The sequence below is a fragment of the Mixophyes fleayi genome, chromosome 4 (genome assembly GCF_038048845.1).
Source record: "Mixophyes fleayi isolate aMixFle1 chromosome 4, aMixFle1.hap1, whole genome shotgun sequence".
Taxonomy (NCBI): domain Eukaryota; kingdom Metazoa; phylum Chordata; class Amphibia; order Anura; family Limnodynastidae; genus Mixophyes; species Mixophyes fleayi.
The window spans coordinates 243,792,394-243,817,082 of NC_134405.1; the positions used below are offsets into that span (position 1 = coordinate 243,792,394).

At 40.2% G+C, this 24,689-nt stretch overlaps 1 protein-coding gene across 5 annotated transcripts in view; it reads right to left on the reverse strand.

Moving 5' to 3' along the window:
- Nucleotides 1–15,671: 15,671 nt before the first annotated feature.
- USP15 (ubiquitin specific peptidase 15) overlaps nt 15,672–24,689 on the reverse strand; it is a 97,803-nt gene continuing 88,785 nt past the window's right edge. For all 5 annotated transcript variants that reach the window (XM_075209596.1, XM_075209594.1, XM_075209595.1 and 2 more), the window contains 3 exons: nt 21,211–21,314; nt 18,079–18,167; nt 15,672–17,657 (listed from right to left, as the gene is read on the reverse strand). In XM_075209596.1, coding sequence (XP_075065697.1) covers nt 17,472–17,657; nt 18,079–18,167; nt 21,211–21,314 — 379 coding nt within the window. In that variant the 3' untranslated portion in view covers nt 15,672–17,471. The remainder of the gene's footprint in view (nt 17,658–18,078; nt 18,168–21,210; nt 21,315–24,689) is intronic.

Consider the following 24,689-nt stretch of genomic DNA (forward strand, 5'->3'; position numbering starts at 1 on the left):
AAGGCTACACAACTGGGTCAAATTTTAATTATGGGGGATTTTAATTATCCGGACATTGATTGGAGTATTGAGACCTGTGGTACAGCTAGGGGAAATAGGTTTCTGAGCATGCTAAAAGACCATTACATGTCCCAATTAGTAGTGGAACCAACTAGGTACCGGACTATACTGGACCTAGTAATAACAAACAATGTAGACGTAATATCAAATATTCAAGTAAAGGAGCACTTGGGAAACAGTGATCATAATATGGTCTCAATTGAAATTAGTTTAAAGAAACAACGGTATAAAGGATCAACTAGGACTTTAAACTTTAGAAAGGCAAATTTTAATATGCTAAAGGAGTCTATAAAGAGCATAGACTGGGACAAAGCCTTTGAAGGAAAAAATACGGAAGAAAAGTGGGCTGTTTTTAAAATGTTGTTGGAAACATACACGTATAAGTTCATTCCTATGGGAAATAAATGTAAAAGAATTAAGTCTGAACCAATGTAGCTAAATAAAAAGGTAAGGGAAGAAATGCAAAGGAAGAAGCGTGCATTTAAATTGTTTAAGTCTGAAGGGTCAAAGGAATCCTTCCGTAGGTACAAGGAATGTAATAAAACATGCAAAAAGGAAATTAGATTGGCTAAATTAGAAAATGAAAGACACGTTGCAAAAGAAAGTAAGACAAACCCCAAAAAGTTTTTTAAGTATATAAATGGCAAAAGGATTAAAAAAAGATAATATAGGACCCCTAAGAAGTGAGATTGGTGAATTGATAAATGATACTAAGGAAAAAGCAGAGGTATTAAACACTTTCTTTTCTTCATTATTTACCAGAGAGGAACAAATGGCAGGAGTAATACATAAAAATGGAAATGAAACCATGCCATTAATTAATACTTGGTTGTCAGAGGAAGAAGTCCAAAGGCGACTGAAGAATATTAAGATAAATAAAGCTCCAGGTCCAGATGGCATACACCCAAGGGTCCTTATGGAGTTAAACTCGGAAATAGCTAGACCGCTATTCTTAATTTTCAGTGATTCAATCTCATCAGGCTCAGTGCCAAGGGATTGGCGAATAGCAGATGTGGTGCCGTTGTTTAAAAAGGGGACGAGATCACAACCAGAGAATTATAGACCTGTAAGCCTGACATCAATAGTGGGGAAACTACTGGAAGGTATTTTAAGGGACAGTATTCAGGATTACTTGGTACGCAATAAAATTATTAGTGGGAATCAACATGGATTTGTGAGGGATAGGTCATGTCAAACTAATCTAATTAGTTTCTACGAGGAAGTTAGTGGGAACTTAGACCAGGGCAGGACAATAGATGTGGTCTACTTACTTTGCAAAGGCCTTTGATACAGTGCCACACAAGAGGTTGGTTTACAAAATAAGGGAACTGGGTCTTGGAATCAACATTTGTACTTGGATCGAAAACTGGTTAGAGAGTAGGGAACAGAGAGTTGTGATAAATTGAACATTTTCTAATTGGTCAAAAGTCTTAAGTGGAGTACCTCAAGGTTCCGTGCTGGGGCCACTCCTTTTTAATATATTTATTAATGACCTTGGTGATGGTTTAGAGAGTAAAGTTTCTATTTTTGCAGATGACACTAAACTCTGTAAGGTAATAAAATCAGAGCAAGATGTAGCTTCTCTACAGAGGGACTTAAATAAACTGGAGGATTGGGTGGCCAAATGGAATATGAGGTTTAACACAGATAAATGTAAGGTTATGCACTCAGGGATCAAAAACAAGAACGCAATCTATAAATTAAGTGGAATTAATTTAGGAGAATCTATAATGGAAAAGGATTTAAGAGTTCTCATAGACAGTAGACTTAGCAATAGTGCTCAATGTCAAGCAGCAGCTGCAAGGGCAAACAAAGTATTGGCATGCATAAAAAGGGGCATAGATGCAAGGGAAGACAGTGTAATTTTGCCACTGTATAAATCGTTGGTAAGACCTCATCTTGAATATGCAGTACAGTTATGGGCACCACTCTATAAAAAAGATAATTTGGAACTAGAAAGGGTTCAGAGAAGGGCGACAAAATTGATAAAGGATATGGAGTCATTAAGTTATGAGGAAAGGTTAGCCAGTTTAGGCATGTTTACTTTAGAAAAGAGGCGTCTAAGGGGAGATATGATTACTATGTACAAATACATTAGGGGTCAATACAGAGAGCTTTCATGGGAACTATTTACCCCAAGGACCATACACAGGACACGTGGTCATCCCCTAAGGTTAAAGGAGAGGAAATTTCACAACCAGCAAACCTTCTTTACAGTAAGGTCAGTCAAGATATGGAATTCTTTGCCAGGGAAGGTTGTGATGGCAGATTCAATAGATATGTTTAAGAAAGGGTTAGACAAATTTTTAGCGGAAAGGTGTATCCAGGGATACGACCGTTAATTAAAATGAAGGATAGTAGTGGATATAGGGTAAAAATAGGACTACAATATTGAGTCTGGGGGGATTTTCACAATTGAAACAGATTGGCGGTTGCTTACTCTGGATCAATTTAAAATATAAGTGCAGGATCACAGAAGATCCAAAATAGGTTGAACTTGATGGACTGGTGTCTTTTTTCAACCTCATCAACTATGTAACTATGTAACATACATGTTATAGATAGTAGCTTAATCAATCATATCAAACCATAATGAATTTAGATATCCTATAGACACACATTTATATTAAAAAAGCAGATTTTTGGATGCTGTTATTGGTGATCATTCCATCAATCAACTTATATAATGATTTCATGCTGATTTAATTGCCTTATACTCTGATGTTGATGTGCCTTGGAGGAAATAAAGCTTCAAAGAAGATCTCATTCAAGTTTCAAGTCTGGTGAGACCAGAGTACACAGATGCATAATTTATTAAAGGTAAGTGCAGGCAGAAACTCATAACCAGTGACATGGTGGCTGAGTAGATGAGATGAAGATCACATATACTAGAGTTAAGCCAGAGCGGGAGAATCCACAAGCATTGCTGAAGGAAAGCTGGAACTGCTCACAGAAATACAATCTATGTTCTAGCACAGCCTGCAATGAGAGCAAAGGATTTTAAGAAAGTTCAGCAGGTGTAACTGATTACCACTAAAGAAGGGAAAATTCCTCCGTGACGAATTAGATCCAAATCCATAACAACAGTTTGCTGAAAAAAGGGCAGAGAAAGACAGTGGGCCTGATTCTAGGCATGTATTCTGAGCGCAACCTGCGTTTAGAAGTATACATACATATTTAGGCCTTGTGCACTCACAAATTCATCAAGGAACAAATTGAATTAATATCACCTGTTAATTATGGAGACATTAATGATAAAATATTTAAAAAAAATAAAAAATTCCCCATGAAATACATTTATTGGACTGTTAATGTCTACTGAACATAAAACAATATTTTACAGTTGCTCCTGATTGCAAACACATGTTACAGCATGCATATGAGACTGTCAATACTACTGATCTGGAACTAGCTGAAGCAAGAGATACGTCAGAAGAACAAATAACATTAAGACACTCAGAGCTTGATTCAGAAGTGGCTGCATGTGCTTAAGTTTGGCACGCACCTACTGTACAATGACCACAGCAAAACGCCCCTTTCACCCACCCGTTCACTCCCTGAAATCATTGGCTGTAGTCCTTTGCTTTTGCAGACACAGTGGCCAGAGCTCACTTCACGGATGTATCTCTTGGTTCTGGGCATGTGCAGAGTGATTTTGCAGACGATACGCACAAAATCAGCAAACACATGCCTTGATGAATCAGGTCCAGAATCGTGACAGAGTCGGGAAAATATACAGTCAAGTGCATAAATATTGGGACATCGACACAATTCTCATATTTTGGGCTCTATACACCACCACAATAGATTTGAAATGAAACAAACAAGATGTGCATTAAATGCAGACTTCCAGCTTTAATTTGAGGGTATTTACATCCAAATCAGGTGAACGGTATAGGAATTACAACAGTTTCTATATGTGCCTCCCACTTTTTAAGGGACCAAAAGTAATACGACAAAATAAACAATCCTACATCAAACTTACCCTTTTTAATACTTTGTTGCAAATCCTTTGCAGTCAATTACAGCCTGAAGTCTGGAAGGCATAGGCATCACCAGACGCTGGGTTTCATTCCTGGTGATGCTCTGCCAGGCCTCTACTGCAAATGTCTTCAGTTCCTGCTTGTTCTTGGGGCATTTACCCTTCAGTTTTGTCTTCATCAAGTGAAATGCATGCTCAATTGGATTCAGGTTAGGTGATTGACTTGGCCATTGCATAACATTCCAGTTGTTAGCCTTAAAAAAACTCTTTGGTTGCTTTTGCAGTATGCTTCGGGTCATTGTTCATCTGCACTGTTAAGCGCCGTCCAATGAGTTCTGAAGCATTTGACTGAATATGAGCAGATTATATTGCCCGACACACTTCAGAATTCAACCTGCTGCTTTTGTCAGCAGTCACATCATCAATAAATACAAGGGAACCAGTTCCATTGGCAGCCATACATGCCTACACCATGACACTACCACCACCATGCTTCACTGATGAGGTGGTATGTTTTGGATTATGAGCAGTTCCTTTCCTTCTCCATACTCTTCTCTTCCCATCACTCTGGTACAAGTTGACCTTTGTCTCATCTGTCTATTGGATGTTGTTCCAGAACTGTAATGGCTTTTTTAGATGTTGTTTGCCAAACTCTAATCTGGTCTTCCTGTTTTTGTGGCTCACAAATGGTTTACATCTTGTGGTGAACCCTCTATATTCACTCTTGTGAAGTCTTCTCTTGATTGTTGACTTTGACACATATACACCTACCTCCTAGAGAGTGTTCTTGATTTGGCCAACTGTTGTGAAGGGGTTTTTCTTCTCCAGGGAAAAAATTCTTCTGTCATCCACCACAGTTGTTTTCCGTGGTCTTCTGGGTCTTTTGGTGTTGCTGAGCTCTCCGATGCGTTCTTTCTTTTTAGGAATGTTCCAAACAGTTGATTTGGCCACACCTAATGTTATTGCTATCTCTCTGATGGGTTTGTTTTGATTTTTCAGCCAATAATGGCTTGCTTCACTGATAGTGACAGCTCTTTGTATCTCATATTGAGAGTCGACAGCAACAGATTCCAAATGCAAATGTCACACCTAGAATCTACTCCAGACCTTTTACTTGCTTAATTGATGATGAAATAACGAAGGAATAGCCCACACATGTCCATGAAATAGCTTTTGAGTCGATTGTCCCATTACTTTTGGTCCCTTAAAAAGTGGGAGGCACATGTAGAAACCGTTGTAACTCCTACACCGTTCACCTGATTTGGATGTAAATACCCTCAAATTAAAGCTGAAGGTCTGCAGTTAAAGCACATCTTGTTAGTTTCATTTCAGATCCATTGTGGTGGTGTATAGAGCCCAGAATATGAGAATTGTGTCGATGTCCCAATATTTATGGACTTGACTGTACATCTTACAGAAAATTGCATAAGATTAGGCGAAAGAACAAATTGTAGTAATGGCATCTTAATCATTATCTCGCCACAATGTTTTTGTATATTACATATACTCACATTTATTTTGGAAAATATAGGAAGCTTGTATTATGCTATTATTCCAACAACCAACTATGTTGCTACTGTGCCTTGGAAGAAATAAACTTCACAGAAGGCCGAAGTCAAAGGGGTATAAGGGGTATCAAGCTGCAATTTTCCAGCGGGTTTGAAAAGTGGAGATGTTGCCTATAGCAACACTCAGATGCTAGTTATTTACTTAGTACATTCTACAAAACGATAGCTAGAATCTGGTTGCTATAGGCAACATCTCCACTTTTTTTTTGTTAAACACTTCATAGTTTTTATGCATTTAACAATATTGTTCTTTGTGGGAAAACATGCTATTCCCATTTGTAAAGTTACACAGAAAGCTATTCTATAATAGCCAATAAGTGCCTGGAAATATAAGTGGGCTAGTTTGTGATGCAAATTCCTTTATTTTAAATTGCTGTAATAAGCCTCCCAGACCTTCTATATTATTATTATTATTATAATAATAATAATAATACTAATAATAATAATAATAATAATAGGCTCCAGCCAGTGCTGATGTACTGCGTCAGCAGTGTCATTTATAGCAAAACACCCAGTGATGGAATCTTTTCTGACATCATTAAGGAAAGCAAATGTTTTTGAACTGACTGGAATATATTAATTTATCAGCTTTTGATCACCATTTGGGGATGTATTTGATCATAACTGGATGCAGTGGAATACTATCTTTTTGTTGAATGCAGCTTTTAGAGGCTTTAAAAAACAAACAAAACAAACAAACAAAACATGCTTGACTTTTATTATGCTTAATTTTCTTAATTTTTTATTTAAACAAATGTATCATTGTATTCAGTTATTTGATTTTATTTTTAAGTAGTGTTGTTCTTTAAAACAGAAATGCAATTCATAGGTATCATTTTTATAGGACTATATAATATTTTAGATATGCAGTAAAATATACATTTTTACCACTCACAGCAATTATCTTTCTAACCTAGATTTTATACTAGTAATGTTTTCCCCTAGTATATACTATAGTATACCTAGTATATATTGTTAGTAAGATTGAAGAGTTTGCAGTCTCCTAATACAGTTGCTACGAACATCACATAAAATAGTGCCAGGAGGGTATATAACCTACTATTGCATGCCTTTACTGCTAGGGCTGCTTTTTAGTCCCAGTCTTTCTCTAACACTAAAATTGGCAAATAGGCTAAAAATATTTTGTCTTTAAATTAAAAAAAATTATGTTTAAAGGAAAATAAATAAGTAATTATGCAAAACCTAGTTTAAAAAGCACTCCTGCTGCACAGTGCTGGGGTCAGGAGTTGATTCCCAAACAGGGCCTTATCTGTGTGGAGTTTGTATGTTCTCCCCATGTTTACATGGGTTTCCTCTGGGTACTCTGTTTTCTCCCACACTTCAAAAAATACTAGTGGGTTAACTGGCTGCTAACGAAATTAACATTAGTCTGTATATGTGTATTAGGGAATTTAGACTGTAAGCTCCAATGGGGCAGGGACTAATGTGAACGATAAACATTCTCTGTACAGCGCTGCAAATTGGTGGCACTTTAAAAATAAATGGTGATGATGATAAAAAGGATTTTTTACTTACAATAAATCCCTTACTCTGATTCCATCTCAGGGACACTTAACTAGTTAAACTGTGACTGCTGACAGACTCCTCCCCTCTGCAACCCCCTGTAGCTAGTCAGTCTAATTCTAAAGCCCTCAAGGAAAGGGAGTCAAACCAAGCAAGAAGCAAACAGCAGAAGAACAGAAGGGAGGGAACGCAGTATCCCCCAGATGGAATCGGAGAAAGGGATTTATCGTAAGTATAAAAATCCTCTTTTCTCCTTCATACTATCTGGGGGATACTGCTACCATGGGGATGTACCAAACCAGCCCCCCCTAAGGGAGGGACCGTCCTGGAAGCCTGGCTCTTAGCACGCTACGGCCGAAGCTAGCATCCGAGGACGTAAACCCACTGAACTGATAAAATTTGGTGAATGTGTGGACCGAGGACCATGTGACCGCTCGGCATAGCTGATCAGCCAAAGCCCCATTACGCGTAGCCCAGGAAGCTCCCACAGACCAGGTGGAGTGTGCCTTGATGTGGGTAGGCAGAGTCCGGTTAGCCTTAAGATACACCTGTTTTATTGTAAAGGCATGCCATCTAGCAATGCTTTGCTTGGAAGCTGGCCAGCCTCTTCTTTGGGAATCAATTAGGACAAAAAGAGAGTCCATACGTCGGATATACAAAGTTCTTTGGACATAAATACGTAATGCCCTGACCACATCTAAATATTCTAAGGAAGAACCTGCGGAAGCATCCTGGAACACTGGAACCACTATTTCCTGTTTGATGTGAAATCCGGAAACTACTTTCGGTTGAAAGGAAGGGACAGTCCGAAGCACCATCCTGTCATCATGGAAGACCAGGAAAGGCTCTCTGCAGGAAAGAGCCCCAAGCTCTGACACTCGTCTGGCCGACGCTATGGCCAGCAGGACCACCACCTTCCATGTCAGAAATCTAAGGTCCGCTGACTGCAAGGGTTCAAAAGGAGGTTCCTGAAGCATAGATAGTACCAAATTCAGATCCCAGGGTGTTGTGGGAGAAGCAAAGGGAGGTTGAATGTGCAGGACCCCCTGCAAAAAAGGACGAACTTCTGGAAGGTCCGCTAGACGCCTCTGAAGATGGAAAGGGCCGCGACCTGGACATTTAAAAGGAACCCAGGCGGAGCCCTACATCAAGACCGTTTTGAAGAAAACTTAGCAGCCAAGAAAAATTAAATTTACTTGTATTGTGTGCCTGGTCTTCACACCATTTAATGTAAATGCGCCAGATTCTATGGTAAATGCGGGCTGACACTGGCTTCCTAGCCCGTAACAGGGTATTCACCACCCTGGAGGAAAACCCTTTTGACTGCCAGAGGCAGCCATGCCGTCAAAGCCAGCTCAGGCAGTTCCTGATGTTAAAAGGGACCTTGCAGAAGGAGGTTGTTTTGCGAAGAGGGAGACAAAGTCCTTGTCCCACTGCCATGAAACGGATGTCTGCTTACCATACCCTGCAGGGTCAATGGGGAGCCACCAGTATAACTGGCAGTCTTCCCTGCTTGACCCTGCAGAGTACTCTGGGAAGCATTGGAATGGGAGGGAAAAGATACCCTAGCCGGAAATTCCAATGTATTGTCGTTATGTCCACCGCCACCGGGTCCCTTGCTCTTACACAGAACATGGGAACCTGCTGAATGTATCTGGACACCATCAGATCCAGAACCAGAAGGCTCCACTTCTGGAATACCAACTGAAAAACCTATGGATGGAGTGACCATTCCCCTGGCATTGCTGTGTGATGACTTAGGAAGTCGGCTTCCCAATTTAGAATGCCTGGAATGAATACGTCTGACAGATATGGGACACACTGTTTTGCCCAAGCAAATATCTGGGCTGCTATGCCCATTGCCGTTAGAATTCTTGTCCCCCTCGTTTGTTGACATATGCCGCCAACGTGGCATTGTCAGATTGTAATCGTACTGGCAATCCCTGAATTAGGGACTGAGCCCCTTTTAGAGCCATAAACATGACCTTCAACTCCAGGATATTTATTGGGTTCTTTCTTGTTCCAATCAAAGACCCTGAAGGTGCAAATGTAGCACCACTGCACCCCAGCCCTTTAGACTGCCATTCATTGTTATAAGGATCCAGGAGCAAGGGGCAAGGGAGCTGCCCATGCTTAGGTGTTCTTGACTCTGGGGACAACAGTATCCTCTGGTGCTCCAAGTGAAGAGCTGAACCTGACAATTTCTTTAGGAGATCCCCCTGGAAACATCTCGAGTGAAACCACCCATAGGGGATTGTCTCGAAGGTCGAGACCATCTTGCCCAGTAAACTCATGCAAAGAAGCATGGAAGGTTTGTGACTGTCTAGGACCCTGGTCACTAGGTCTTGTACTGAGCAAACCTTGTCCTGTGGAAGGAAAATTTTCTGCCTTCTGGTGCCCAATAAGAGACCTAAGAAAATCATCCTCTGGACTGGTATTAACTGGGACTATCGGACATTTATCAACCAACCATGAAGCTGCAGGGTCTCTATAGTGAGGTGTAAATGCTGACAAAGAAGCAGATCTGAGAGGGCTTTGATAAGCAAGTTGTCGAGATAGGGCACTATGCTCATTCCTATAGAACGGAGATGGGCAGCCATTACTGCCATGATTTTTGTAATTACTCTGGGCTCTGTAGCCAAGCCAAAATGAAGTTCCCTGAATTGGTAATGGTCCGCTCCTACCGTGCGGCGGAGCAACAGTTGGTGCCCTTCCCACATAGGTACATGAAGATGTGCGGCCCGAATATGTATGGATGCCAGGAATTCTTCCCCCTCCAATCCATATGTCCCTGAACGAAAAGACTTAATTCAAAACCTGTCTATTTTCAGATGTAGATTTAGGGACTTCAAGTTCCAAATGGGATGGAAGGAACCGTCCAGCTTGGAGACCAGAAAAATATTTGAATAGAATCTCTGGTGTCTCTGATTCTCCGGGACAGGGCAGAATACTCCGGCTTAAAAAAGAGAATCTACACAGTGCAACATCGCTTGCCTTCTGTTCTGGTCGAGGGGCAGGGCAGTTGCAAAAAAAAAAACCCATGAGGGGCTTGACTTAAAAGATCTATGACATATCCTTTGCCATGATCCTTTAAATCCAGGGATCTGGAGGATTTTATCCACTGTTCTATGAACAGTTGCAGACGCCACCCTCATTCCCGCGGGCGCGAGAAGATGGTGTAAGTCAGTAAGTCAGACTGCCTGTTTTCCCGGGAGTCTGGCCAGACGCATGTTGTCAGATGAGGACCTTCCTCTATGGGAGAGACCTCTAAACCCAGAAGACCTACCTCTGCTTGTTTGACCTCTAAAAGGTGGGGCCTCCCTGAAAGTTCTGACGAAAGGAGCTAAACCTCAGAGTACGGGTCTTTAACACATTAACGGGAAGGAAAGTATTCTCCCCCCCTTCGCCTGGCAGATAATGTTATCTAACTGGTCCAAACAGTACTGAGCCCAAATAAGGAAGAGCCTCCAAGGCCCTTTTAGAGTCTAGCCCAGCTTTCCAGGACTGAAGCCAGAGAGAGTTCTAGACGCCACCGCAGCAGCTGACATAGAAGATGACAAGGATTCTGCATTCTGTGCTGCCTCATACAGATACCATGATGCTTCCTTTCTTGTGTAAAGCTAGGGGAAGAAGGTCCGAATCCTGGAATCTCTCTGCCAGATGGTCAGCCCAAGTTTCCATTGCCCTAGCAACCCATGCAGAAGACAGCATGGGTCTAAAGGAAGCTCCCGCTAATTCATAAATGGATTTTAAAAATCCTTCCACCTTGTGATCAGTGTTCATAATGAAAATTGGCGGTCCCTGGAACTGTAGTGTGGGGCATCAGTCGTGCCACCGGTGTATCCACTCTAGGAACCTGTTCCCAGTGAGCTAGGTCATCTGGCTGCAATAGGTACAGGGACATAGACCTACATGGAACCACATTTTGCGATTGGGCTGCGGCCAGGCCGATTCAGTAATCTCCCTTAATTCCGTAGAACGGGGAATATAAAATCATGGGTTTTTTAACCTTTTTGATTAACCCGTGGTTACCCGGTCTAGGCTCGTCAATATCTACCAGGTCTAAAGCACGCTGTACTGCCAGAACACGGTCAATACCTTGGTTTCTGATTGAGTCATCCAGGTCTAGACCTGCGTCTGGAAATCTGACTCATAAAGAAGTCCCCCCCCTCCTCTGATGACACCTCAGAGTCAGAGACCGAGAAGAGAGGGTAGCTCAGTCTGTGTCTCCTGTTTCTAGAGCCTGATGCTCCTGGGTAATCTAAAAACTGGTTTAATTTATCTATACTGCTAACCAAGGCACTGGACAAGGCCGGTTCCCTCTGGGAAAGGCCTGAAGGAGTTAATGAGGATGGAAGGCCACCTGGAATTACCCCTGCATTCTCATGATGGGGCAATATCTATGTCTGTACTACCCTTACCGAGTTAGAAGGGTGTTCGGCCACTGAAGTCCCTTTCGGGCGGCTCAAAAGCTGCACCAGAGAACGTACTCACTGTTGTGAAGACATTGCCCACCTCGGTTTCTCCATGGCTATAGGAGCCAAAACCTGAGCCTGCACGGCCTGAGAGCCCGCCTCACAGCCCACACAGAGGGCCACCGGGTCCTGTTGTCCCACAGGTAAATTTATTTTACATTTTGAACAATTATAAAATTTAGCTTTGGTAGATTTCCCCTCATCAGACATAATTACTGAATAGGAACAACACAGGATAGAAAGTGTGGGGAAACGAGGTATTAATATCACTTCAACCTGTCAACTGCGGACTATAAAAACATATACTTTTTCTAGCCCTCTGTTTCCCCATATTTCTGTCATATTTAGACTTGTGTATATTCTATTTTGTAAGTAGTAAAAGGTCTGCCAGCATATATAGTTATCTTGCAGACTAGTCCATTGTCTCAGTCTAGTTCAAAGGGTTATTGTCCACCAGTCCTGTATGAACGTACAGGGGTCTCTTGTCTTTTAGATGCGAGCTCCATGTTTATTACAGAGGACTGCATTAAGCATTTAAATGTAAATGTGTCTCGATTGTGATCTCTCCTGTTTTAACAAACTCTGCTGTATAGCCACAGAACAATACCTGTCCCTAATTAAATCAGGAGTGATTCATCTCCTATCCCTTTGGCTGTATGTTTACCTGTGAAAAGGTAAACACAGAAAAGGAACAATCAGGCAGGTCCTGAAATTGCTGACAAAGTCATTTTTGGGCTTAAAAGAGAGCTCTAGAGGACAGCAAATTGGCATTCATAATAGCTGAAGTCAGGCTGGCATTGAGATATAGATCTCTACCCCTGACAGGAACGGGACAATCGGTCCCTGGATACTGCCGTTGCCCTGATCTACCTCTCCAGGAGCTGTGTGCCCGCCGAAAGCAGAGTGACAGTGACTCAAGGCTGCTACCTTTGCTAGTAGCCACACCTCTCCAGGGTGTCCACCTGCCTCTCCGCCATCTCCTCCTGATGTCCTCTAGATTCCTCAAACTCAATCTCACAAAAACCGAACTTATTGTCTTTCCTCCATTCACTCCCCCTGCCCTTCCGACCTTTCTATCACTGCTCTCAACTCCTCTATTTCCCGTTTCTCAACTTCGCTGCCTCGGCGTCATCCTGGACTCCTCTCTCCTTTGTCCCTCACATCCTCTCTCTCGCCAAATCCTGCCGCTTCCAGCTGCGCAACATCGCACGCATCCGGCCCTTCCTCTCCCAAGATGCCACTAAAGCCCTTGTCCACTCTCTTATTATCTCCCGCTTGGACTACTGTAACCTCCTCCTTACTGGCCTCCCCCGCTCTCATCTCGCTCCGTACTCAATGCACCCGCTCGGCTCATTTTCTTTTCTCGCCGCTCCTCTTCTGTCTCCCCCCTCTACCAATCCCTCCACTGGCTACCCATCCCCTACAAAATCGTGTTCAAGCTCCTCACTCTTACTTTCAAGGCCCTCTCCAACTCCACTGCTTCCTACATCTCCAACCTTATCTCCATTCACGCTCCATCCCGCCCTCTTCGTTCGGCTAACGACCACCATCTCTCTTCCCCCCTGGTTACCTCCTCCCATGCTCGCATCCAAGACTTCTCCCGCGCTGCCTCCCTCCACTGGAACCAGCTCCCCCGCTCCATAAGAACTTCCCCTAACTTGTCCAGCTTCAAACGGGCCTTAAAAACCCACCTCTTCCTTAAAGCCCTTCTGTCCCCCACCCATTGACCTCCTCCCAGTCTCCCCCTACCCCCCTCCCTCTCCTGCCCCCCTTCTACTTCCCTCCTTTTCATTCTCCTCTCCCCCGCCCTCTCCGTCTCTGCCTCCGTTCTCCCCATTCCCTCCTCCTACCATTGTGTCTCTGCCCATCCTACCCTCCCCTTAGATTGTACGCTCCTCCGAGCAGGGCCTCCTCTCCTTCTGTTCTCCACGACCTTAACTCTGCTCTCCAGCTCGTCTCCTCCGTGAGGTCCTCCAGCCCGTCTCTACCTCGCTGGGGGTGCTCACCTCTAATCTAGCTGTTCATTGAGCTTCTGAGTTACTGTGATTTCTGTTAACTGTACTGCGCTGTCTCACCCTGTATCGTGTTTCTGTCTGTCCCTGTACGGCGCTACGGATACCTAATGGCGCCCTATAAATAAAAATTAATAATAATAATAATAGCCTTAAAGGAGAGAGGGGGGATAAGCTTGGATTGGTAGACAGTAGTCCCTGAGAGTGACAAGCATACTGGCGAGTTGATTTCATTATACCCTGTATGTTGTCTGTGTGAGACTGTAGTGTTATTTGTTGCAAGTTAAAAGAGGATTATTGCTGTTTTGTGCTACCATTTTGTCAAATATACTTATTTGTATTATTTTGGATATTTGCCTGGGTGATTTTGAACCTTGGGTAGGTACCGGGTAGGCCAGCTGTGCGGTGCAGAAGGTTACGTTAGACGCGGTATCTTCACAGAAAGTATAGTATACAAACACAAAGGCACAGAGCGACACCTAAGAATACTACTAATCCCTGAGAAAGTCACCAGTAGTAATCTCAGATTTATTTTTATAAGCAAATTATATATGTATACATTTTAGTGAGTAGAAAACAATATATTAAATTATGTACCTACAACACTATATTTCTTTTAAAACACAATATACGTCCTCTTATATCGCAAGTACAGTGTAATATAGAGAATGAATAATACTTAGCCTATCCAGGCTAATATTGAGCAGGCAGGAGGGAGTCCAGCAGCAGCCAAGTCTGAGTTTGACTGCAAAGTTGCCTTCCCAAGTCGATGCTTTGGCCCTGTGAAAGAAATCAACTTGCCAATTAAGACAAGGGGAGCTCTATAATAACTCTTTCCTGTCTGCAGCGTCCAGCGGGTCTCCTGAGTGCTTGTAAGAGTTTGTTTGCGGCACTTCTACCATTAAGCACGGAAACTGCCTATTTCTTAATGCATTAAATGTATTATCCAAAGTAGCTCCGTCCCCTCTCCCATCTGAGGAGGGGACTTGGTAGCTTCCAAGATGGTGGCGGCCATTGCTTCTGGATTCCGGCGCTCTATGCTCCACAGAGCTTTTTCTCCCCGCTCTCGCGTGCCAGCATCAATACAAAGAAGACAGGTGGTTTTTGTGAGAGCCTCCGCTCTCCTGACCTGATAGCGCTGCAGCCCCTGTAAGTAATGCAGCCTTGTTGTCCCAGTCTTCTTATCTTCTTTCTACACTAACCTAGAAAGAAAAACAGCCTATAAAAATAAGGTAAACAGCAGCAAAATAATAGTCAGTCCAACTCTTTGGGCACTTAGATTACACTGACTAGCTACAGGGGATTGCAGAGGGGAGGAGTCTGTCAGTAGCCACAGTTTAACTAGTTAAGTGCCAACGCCACACTCCCCAGCTACAACCCCATGGTAGCAGTGTCCCCCAGATTGGATGAAGGAGAAATGTAATTTATCGTAGCAGTATACTCCAGTATTTTTTCATTCTGGAGCAGCTACTTTGGCTTTATGTTTTAAATTTGACAATTGTATGAGACATGTTTGATAAGTTACGTACAATTTGAAGATTGTAGTGCAATCCTGTATATACGTTTTTCATTTTTAAATGTGTGATAGGAACAAAGAAGGACTAAATTGTCCTTAAAAGTGTGGTAATTCAATCATAAATTCTGAAAATAAAATACCAATGTTATTTCGTAGCACAAACTCCAGATGACTTGTAAAGGAACAAAACGGATTGTGGTTTTAAATTAGCCCAAAATTAACAGCATTTTTACAGAACTGCCAAAACAAAGGGGAAGAAAAGACAAAAACTTAAGCAAAATAGAAATGCAGTAGTTTTAATCTTTAGTAAAACAAACAACATTCTAAATGACATTTTAACCTCAAAATGAAAAAGAAGTCTAATATACTGAGGAAAGGACAATGTGGCCTTACTTTCACATTACATATTCTATTACTTTCTCTTTATCGTACTCTACATTTTAAAAGACTCCCCCTTGTTATATGCACAAACAATTGTTTGAAATTTTCAGGTGAGACTCAAAATACAGTATAGGAAAGAAAACGGACTACATAAAGGCTTTCAACAACTTTATTGAAATGTATATAAATAAATTAATCATGCATTAAATGTAAACCCAAGTGAACTTAAAGTGCAGACAAACCTGTTACCTCCGTCATGCAGAAGGCTAACATTTGACATAAAAAAAGAAATACAAAGCAGCTTTAAAATACCAGGATATCACATCAGCTTTAATATTGAGCTATAAAGCAAAGCCATACCCTTATGTCTCCTGGTCAAATGCATTTATTTGTGTTCTTAATGCTAATATATAAATAAAATAATTTACCAAAATGTGCACTCACAGAGTGAACTTTTATTTACAATACACAATTTAAAACCTATTGTATTTTTATTACATTGGTTTAAGTTGAGAACGTTCTACTTTTTCCCCCTTATTTTCTTAATTATTTCTCCTCTGCTGCAACATTAAAGAAATTCCTCTCAGGTAGTAGATATTTAAAGCGTGTCCCAACATTTACAGAGGCCTTTCATAGGCAGTATACAAAACAACAATACATTCTTCAAACAAGATCACCGGTAAAGCAGCAAATAAACAACTTGTTTTACAAAATGTCCTATGTTTTATATTTTTTGGCAACCTGGACCCTTTAATGCAGTTAGCCAACATGATATCCAAGGCTTGTATGCAATATACACAGTTCTGATAATTGAACATGCAAATGTCAGTTTTCCTATTTCTCTAACAATTTACCCTTTGAGATCAGTTGTAAGGCCATGGTGACTTTTAAAGGGAGCATACAAATTCCACTGACCTGGATAAAGTCAAACATCTTAAAATGCAAATAAAATAAAAAAAAAGAACATCCCATTTAAGATAAGTCCACAGTCATTGTCCCAGGCACTGGTGCCATTATATAAATGTTTAAATTTACACTATCACTGAAGAGCTCCAAGATCCCCAACTAAAATTCTGATGGGGAAGAACTTACAAACACAAAGTTTAACGTCTGACTTTACAGAAATTTCATAAAAATGCACCAATGTTAAGCAAATAGATCAGCAAATAGAACAGCAATTCAACAAGTGACAAGAGAAACTTACATTCAATTGAAAAATAATTTTGACACAGCATTATGAAATCCAAATCCAGTACACAGCTTTAAGTAAAACTATATCTCAAAAGGCTAAAACACCTTTGATATCCCAGCAATTATTATTCAGATGTTAAGTGGTTTGCACTGATTCCAGAGTAAATTAAACCTGTATATTTTAGGAGAAACAAAACAAAATAAAACTAACAAAAAAACAACAGAAAAATCCCCCAAAACAAGCAGAACTGGCTCTGTTTCTGTCTTAGAAAAAATAATAATAATAATAATAATAATACTTGAGCAAGTGATAACATAGTATCTATTACTCTTTCCACCCTCATGAGCTCAGCAGATCAGAAAACAACTATTTATTGTCCTGCACTTATGAGCCTTTAATGCATTTTGAAGAAATAAAATACAGGACCCTGAGCAGCTGAGGATTTGAGATATGTAATGTAATAACATAAACTAACCTCAACTAATTATGAGAGCAGCAAAAACTAAGAAGACAACTTTTGTTCATTCTTAAATACAAGTCTATATTAAGTAGAGATTGTTCAATCACAGCTTCCATTGCATTGTCCTTTTATGGAGAATTGCAACAAAAAAAAGTAAAAGAAATAAACAAAAACAAACAGTTTACATTCTGCCAGCTGATACTCCTCTTTTTTTGGGCAAAGAAAGAAAAAAAATGCTCGCAGACATTTCATCTTATTAAAAGTGATCTTCATTCCTAGGTATGTGATCAGAGGCCTCTTTTTAGTTGGTATGCATACAATTTTCATTCTCTATGTCATTTTCATTCTCATTTGTCTCCTCATCACTCTCCGGTGGGGCACCCGTGGCAGCTGAAGCACCTTGCTTAGCCTCTCGGTCCAGAGGGAAGAAGCCAGTCCCACTGATAGTATCTTGACGTTGATAGAAAAGAACATATGCTGCTTTGGACTGTGGGGGAAAAAAGTTACCCATTTTAATTGGCAACTCCTAGGTCAATAGATATAATGGTACTGTATGCAATATATTTGAATGAAAAGTTTTGTGCAACATGTTTTGTAAATGTGAAATAGAAAAGTAAAAATGCATACAAATATCACAAGGATATAACTTGGGTCAAATATAAAATAATTTGTATCCAAAGTTGCTGTGTATATAAAGACAAAGCATGTATCAACTATAGATTGGATCCCATGAAATCCAAGTATTTCATAAAAAGAAGACATTTAAGTGCTAGGGAAAGGTGGAAATCTTGGAAGGCCACCAGGTAAAGAGCCCTGTACAAATGGTTTAAGGGTGAACCAGATATTGTATGGGAAGTATAGTAAATATGAATCAAATAGCAGTTAACTATAAAATATAGAATACTCACCACTATCTGATCTTCAGACGCAGATGAAACACTGCTATCATCAAAATAATACCATTTTTCATCATCTTTATTTTTTGCAAAGGCTGTATCTAGGGAAAAAGACAAAATGGTGAAAAGACAAACATTGTATTTTCTTTGAAGAGAAGAACAGATTATTTAAACATAAAAGCTCTGTTTCTGTTGTGTGGATGTCACTTTAGTACAATTCTCAGATGTTGCTATTACACCAGTTGATTTTAATACATATTTAAAAAGGATACACATCAAATGACATAAATCAAACCACACAAAAAAAACACAGAAATACACATGTAGACATGTAGGTTTTCAGAAAATTAAACAGATCAAATGAATCCGGTTTCTGTTTGTAGGTTTGAAGAATTGATTAATGACAAACTAACCAAAATTATTTTTTAAAGGTATGGTAAATATCCTAGCGAGTTATCCTTTAAGAGCTCATGCAAAAGCAATATTTATTTTCCAGTGATGTAGCTTTGTAAAGAGCAGTGTTGAGTCAATACATTATGTAATATCAATCCACTGTAACAAAAGAAAAAGAAGTTTTTAAATGTGATCTGATGGGTAAAGTATGTAGGCTAAAATCATTCATTAGCAAATTTTGAGCAGATTCTCAAGTTGAATAATCATAAATGTCAGGTCCAGTCCTTGGAAGGGCTTCTATTCAACAACATGCTTGAATATGGTGCAGCATGCCAACCAGATCAGACCCATAATAACCACCACTCTTCCAGACAGCAAATAATAAATCAGCTATTAGACTTTTTGGAAACCACCCTACTTAATAGATGTGTTATACAAAGTTCCAGCATTAAGACAGTCTTATGGACATCTAAATATCAGTGCTGAAATGTGTAGCTATTTGAACAGGGACTGCCAGCAAACAAAGAACACTGCAAATTAAGCATTATTAGGATTGTCAACTACCATAGCACTGCAAGTTATGTCCGTCACTATTGCCAGCTTTTGTTGTTTTGTTTCTTAAATGTTACCCCCTAACTCAACTAAACATTGTTTTTTTTTTTTTAATGTTACCTTATAACATTTAATACTATTACCATGTGTAATATCCCTTTACAATGTGGAGAGCTTGAATGCCATCAAAAAGGATAATTGTATTCACTGACAATGGCAAACACAGCCCTAGAATGATCTGCCTCCTGGAGATGTAGTCTTCAAAAATGTTCACCCCTAAATATTTTAATACCTGTAAAACCACATTAAATAGAATTGTTTTGCAATTTTGTTATGTTCTGGATTCACTTTGTTCTTTGTATAACTATAATTGACCACTCTGGCAGTTTTATTATTTATTCAAGAAACCTATAATGCCAATTCCTATTATTATGCACTGATCCTATTTGGTGTGGAAAAGTCTACATAGTTCTAGATCCAAGAATGAAGATATCCAAACTAGATGTCTGCAAGTTACCTTATATACAACTATGTATAGCAAAAAAAATATTTTTAACATCACATACATTTTTTTCTGGCAATCGCGGAACTCCAATAATAAATTTTAAATACTTTTGTGTCAAAAAAGACTAAAGTATTATAGGAGTGATACCTTTATTGGCTAACCAAAAAAAATATTATTATATTTGCTAGCTTTCAGAGCACAGAGGCCCCTTCATCAGGCTACTTTACAAATGAATGACTAAGAGATAGGCACAACATTTGAGAGCTGTTACATCAAGAAATTTGAATCCAGATCTCTGAATTCATAGGACTTTACGCTTCCATCTGTAACGAAAACCTCAGTTTTATTACTTTAGCTTATCGTAATGATATATTCCCCCCCCCCCCTGTACAAATTTCTTCATGTAACAGCACTTAAATGTTGCGCCTGTTTCTGTCATTCATTTGTAAAGCTGCCTGATGAAGGGGCCTCTGTGCTCTGAAAGCTAGCAAATATAATAATAATTTTTTTGGTTAGCCAATAAAGGTAACACTCCTATAATGCTTTTGTCTTTTATGGCACAAAAGTATTTAACATCACATAGACTTATCTACAACTGAAAGGTTTCTAGTGTGTAGCAAAAGCTGCCAAGACTGACTAGTGTATTGGGAGGAAGTGGGACGGCAGTCGAGTTCAGTAAGTGTTTCATAGATAGGATGTAATTGAGACAATTAGCCTCTGAAATGGACAAACAGTGATGGAATTGTGAGGTAGGTATTTGTAGTGAGAGACTTATGAAGATATGGTAGTTAAAAATGTACAGGCGACAAGAACTGTTGACAATTCACACACAGACGGACACAAAAAGTTGTGAGAGTAATTAGGTACTGGTACCCTAAGGATCACTCAGGGTTGCTGAAGCTACATTTTGTAAGTGTGGCGGAGCGTGGCAGAATAAGTTGATCACATTACGTCCAAATTAACCTATCACGTCAGATCACATTCAGTTTTAGCTGGTGGCAAGCACTGGGATAAATCCAGGAGCTATCTGAAGACTTCAGCTTCAGGAAAAGAGAGTTTCACAGAAGAGGATTTACTGCAGCACAGGAGGATGCACAGGATTGTTCATGGCAGAACTCAGGGTCCAGTGCCAGGACTAAGGCATTGATATCATTGTGCAGTGATGAATGAGGAGGGCAACATTGACATGGGAGGGAAGTTCATTTGACAGAAGGTACCCTAGAAGAGGGAACTGACAGTGATCATGTTAAAGGAGACAACCAAGCAGCTGGACCTCCAAGGATCTTCCAGAGCTCAACATCCTCTAGAAACAGCTGGTCTCCCTCCACCATGGCTGAAACACTGACTCCTTTTGTCCCTTATAAGGACTGTGCAACTTTTGCTCAGGAATCAGCAGGTGGCTTTAGAGAGGAGATGCTTGTTGTCCAGATGAGGAGCACCTGCAGACTCCATGATTTGCACAAGAACTGGGTGAAATACTTGATGCAATGAAGGTCAATTGAAAAAGTTCTCCAAGAGGACAATGACTGACTATTAAAAAGTCTAAGTTAGGAGTAAATGTAATCAAAGAGCATTGGAGTTAAAATAAAATATTTTAGGGGCATGGCCTTTTTCTCAGGTGGTCAAATATTTCAATAAAAACATTATTGCTAAACTTATTAAAGTTGTAAAAAACAAAACTAAAACTGACTTACAATGTCCACCTCCCATTCCTCCATAGTGGTTTGACACAGCAATTAAATTGTAGCAACAAGGTCCTGCATTTGGGTTAATGAGGAACTTTGACATGTCCAAATCACTGTTTGAGGAAAAAGGACATAAGAGAAAATCCATTAAAAAGCCACAAATTAATCAACACTGCAGAGAAATGTTATGTTAAGGTTATGTTATATATGAAATGCTAACCACCCGTGATATGACATAAGATGAATAATTTGAAACAGACAAGTCTGACTTTACCTGTATGTCTATCCTACAACGCAATAAAGGGTGAATCTGGTCTGAGATGTGTATGCAATCTCTATGCATGCAATATAACTGTGCGACATAGATGCAGATGTAAAAATTCATGCGCTACTTAAGCAACTTCTGAAAATTATTGTGATATTACGCTTTGGCTCTCATTTTGTAATTACATTGGAGCAGACAAAACAGTTGGGTGAGGTTCATATACCTGGTCTCTTTTTTTGCTGCTGTGCAAAAAACTTTAGGGTCTACATATATAGGAAAATATGGATGAAAAAAGTGGCAAATTCGCTCTTATCTCCATATCTGCCTATGGGTGTGGAGGAGAATGGAAATGTTACTAATAATTACCACGCAGTCTCTTCCATCACTCCCTCCTTGAATTTGAGGCAGAGGTCAACTTTGTTCCATTTTTGAACAGAGCTGCATTATATGCAATATTCAATCATTTATGTATGAATGTATTTATCTAAATGCTGCTGCAAGACTTATCTAACTCTCTCACCGCTCCACATCTGATGCACTACTTTGATTCTGGAGGACACGGAGCCAGTGTAGAGATTTGCAAACTCAAATTATTCACCCTTACCTACAAAGCCCTCAACAACACTACCCCTGCATACATCTCAAAACACTCTCCCTCCTGCCCTCTTAGATCTACCTTTGACCTGCACCATGTCTCGTCTCTGGTTACAACCTCTCACGTGCTGCTCCACACTTATGGAAGTCCCTACCACGCTCAATCAGACTATTCCACTGCCTTCAAATCTTTAGACGCTCTTTGAAAACCATCTTTTTTTTTTTTTTTTTTTCTTAAGAGGTGACCTTATCCCCGCTAATACTAGTCACACTAACACAACCTCACAACTGTCCCAATCTCCATTCTGAGCCTCATTTGCTCCTCTTGTTTCAGTTGTGTCCTCCTTAACTTAGATTGTAAGCTCTCTAATGAGAAAGGTCCTCCATACCCTTTGTATTCATGTCTACATTTATTTTGTCTAGTTTATATGTCCCTATTTTATGTATGTCCTACTGTACGGCACTGCAGAGCACTGTGGTGCCTTTCAAATCTATGATAATAATAATTATATGTAGCTGTTCCATTTGTTTGCATATATAAGACTTATATGGCAGGAAAAACTTGATTTTTAAACTTGCGCTAAATCCTGTTTTCTGAATATTTTGAAGGATACTGATAATATAATATAGAAGGTCCAGGCAGCAGTTTGGCACTTTACATTTTCTTCACTAAGTATGCAACTCCTTCCCCTTCTAAATCTCCTTCACTGCATTTTTCTAACCAAGCCCCACAGGAGAGAATAGAGGAAAGGATCTGAGAGAGAGAAACAACATTCCTCATAAACATTATAGGACAAGAGTAAAGGGTGGCATGCTGTATCCCCTGATGGGAGTCAGAGAAAAGGGTTTAACATAAGTACATTAATCCCATTTTCTCTTACATCTTATAGGAGATATGGATGTTGGAGAAGTCCAATATCTGCCCTTACAGGTGGCTACACACTGGAATTGCATATTGCAGCACCTTCCATCCAAAACTAGCATATTTTGACATGAAAACTTAGTGAATGTATCAACCGAGGATCAGGTGGTTGTCCGACGCAGCTGCTCAGCTCAGTCTCCATTTCAAGCCACCCAAAAGACGCTCACAGATTTGGTAGAATGTGCCATTAAATAGTGAAGAATATGATTCCCCACCCCAATGTTAGTTTGTCTAATCTCTGAAGTAAATCATGAAACAATTGTATGCTTTAAAGCAGACCATTTTTGTGCACATCTTATGAGAACAACAAGTTCATCAGTTTTTCTAAACTCAACAGTCTTAAGAAAAGAAATCTTCATAGCCCTAACAATGTGGGAAATCTGAATGGTGATCTTGGCACAATGCCAGGATTACAATATCAAGATTAAAATGAAAAGGAGAGACTACTTTAGGCTGAAAGGATGGTTTTGTCCTCAGGATAGCTCTATCCTCCTATGAGGTACGGAGATCTGTAATCATCATCATCATTTATTTATATAGCGCCACTGATTCCGCAGCGCTGTAATGCCATCAAGACTAAATTCACATCCTAGGAGCTAAAGGAGGAATGTATAGAGGCTGTACAGAGAGAGATCTGGGATATGGACTTCAAAAGAATAGAGACTCAATCAATTATAACAACCCACTCAAAAAATCTTGTTCCCAGTTTTCCACCCTTGGAGTGAACACTGCTGCCAATGCTGAAACATTTAAGTTCACCCAACACATGATCTTGTGGGTATTTGCCATCGTAAGGGAGCTTTTTGTTCTTCTGTGATGGTTGATGTATGCCACTACTGTGGCAATGTCTGACTGAACCAAAGATGTCCTCTAACGACAGTGTTCAGTACCGTTCTTCATGCTAGCACATTTACTGGAATCCTGGCTTCTGCTGGAGACATGTAAATTGACATTAAAGAGTAACAACGCATCCCTGGTTATGATAGTTTAAACCCAAATAGCTTGTTAAGGTGGTCTATTCTGAGCCACCAAAGAATAGAGTGGTATGTCTTTGGAGATAGTTTGATGACCTGGTTGATCGAGTTTTAGTGACATTTGTTCCATTTCGCTATAAGCTTGATCTGGAAACTCTTGAATAGAACTATTCAAATTGCATGGTCTTGAAGGTCGAGACCAACTAACCCAAGGATTTTCATGATCAAATGAAGAGAGATCTATTTGAGTGCTAATAGAGAGTCCACACAAGAAGTGTATTTCGTCTTGAGGCAAGAGCACCCTCTCATCATCATCATCACCATTTATTTATATAGCGCCACTGATTCCGCAGCGCTGCACAGAGAACTCACCCACATCTGTCCCTGCCCCATTGGAGCTTACAGTCTAAATTCCCTAATATAGACACACACTCACCGACAGACTCATACAGACAGACAGGTAGAGACTAGGGTCAATTTTGATAGCAACCAATTAACCTACTAGTATGTTTTTGGAGTGTGGGAGGAAACCAGAGCACCCGGAGGAAACCCGCGCAAACACAGGGAGAACATACAAACTCCACACAGATAAGGCCATGGACCCTCTGCTGTCAGGTATTGAACAGCAGACCAAGAAAGACAAGTCTCTGGGAAGAAACTAAAATGCAGTCCATAAATTTGTCACATTTCATGCTGGATATAACAGATCTCAGGGATTCCATCTTGAATCGAA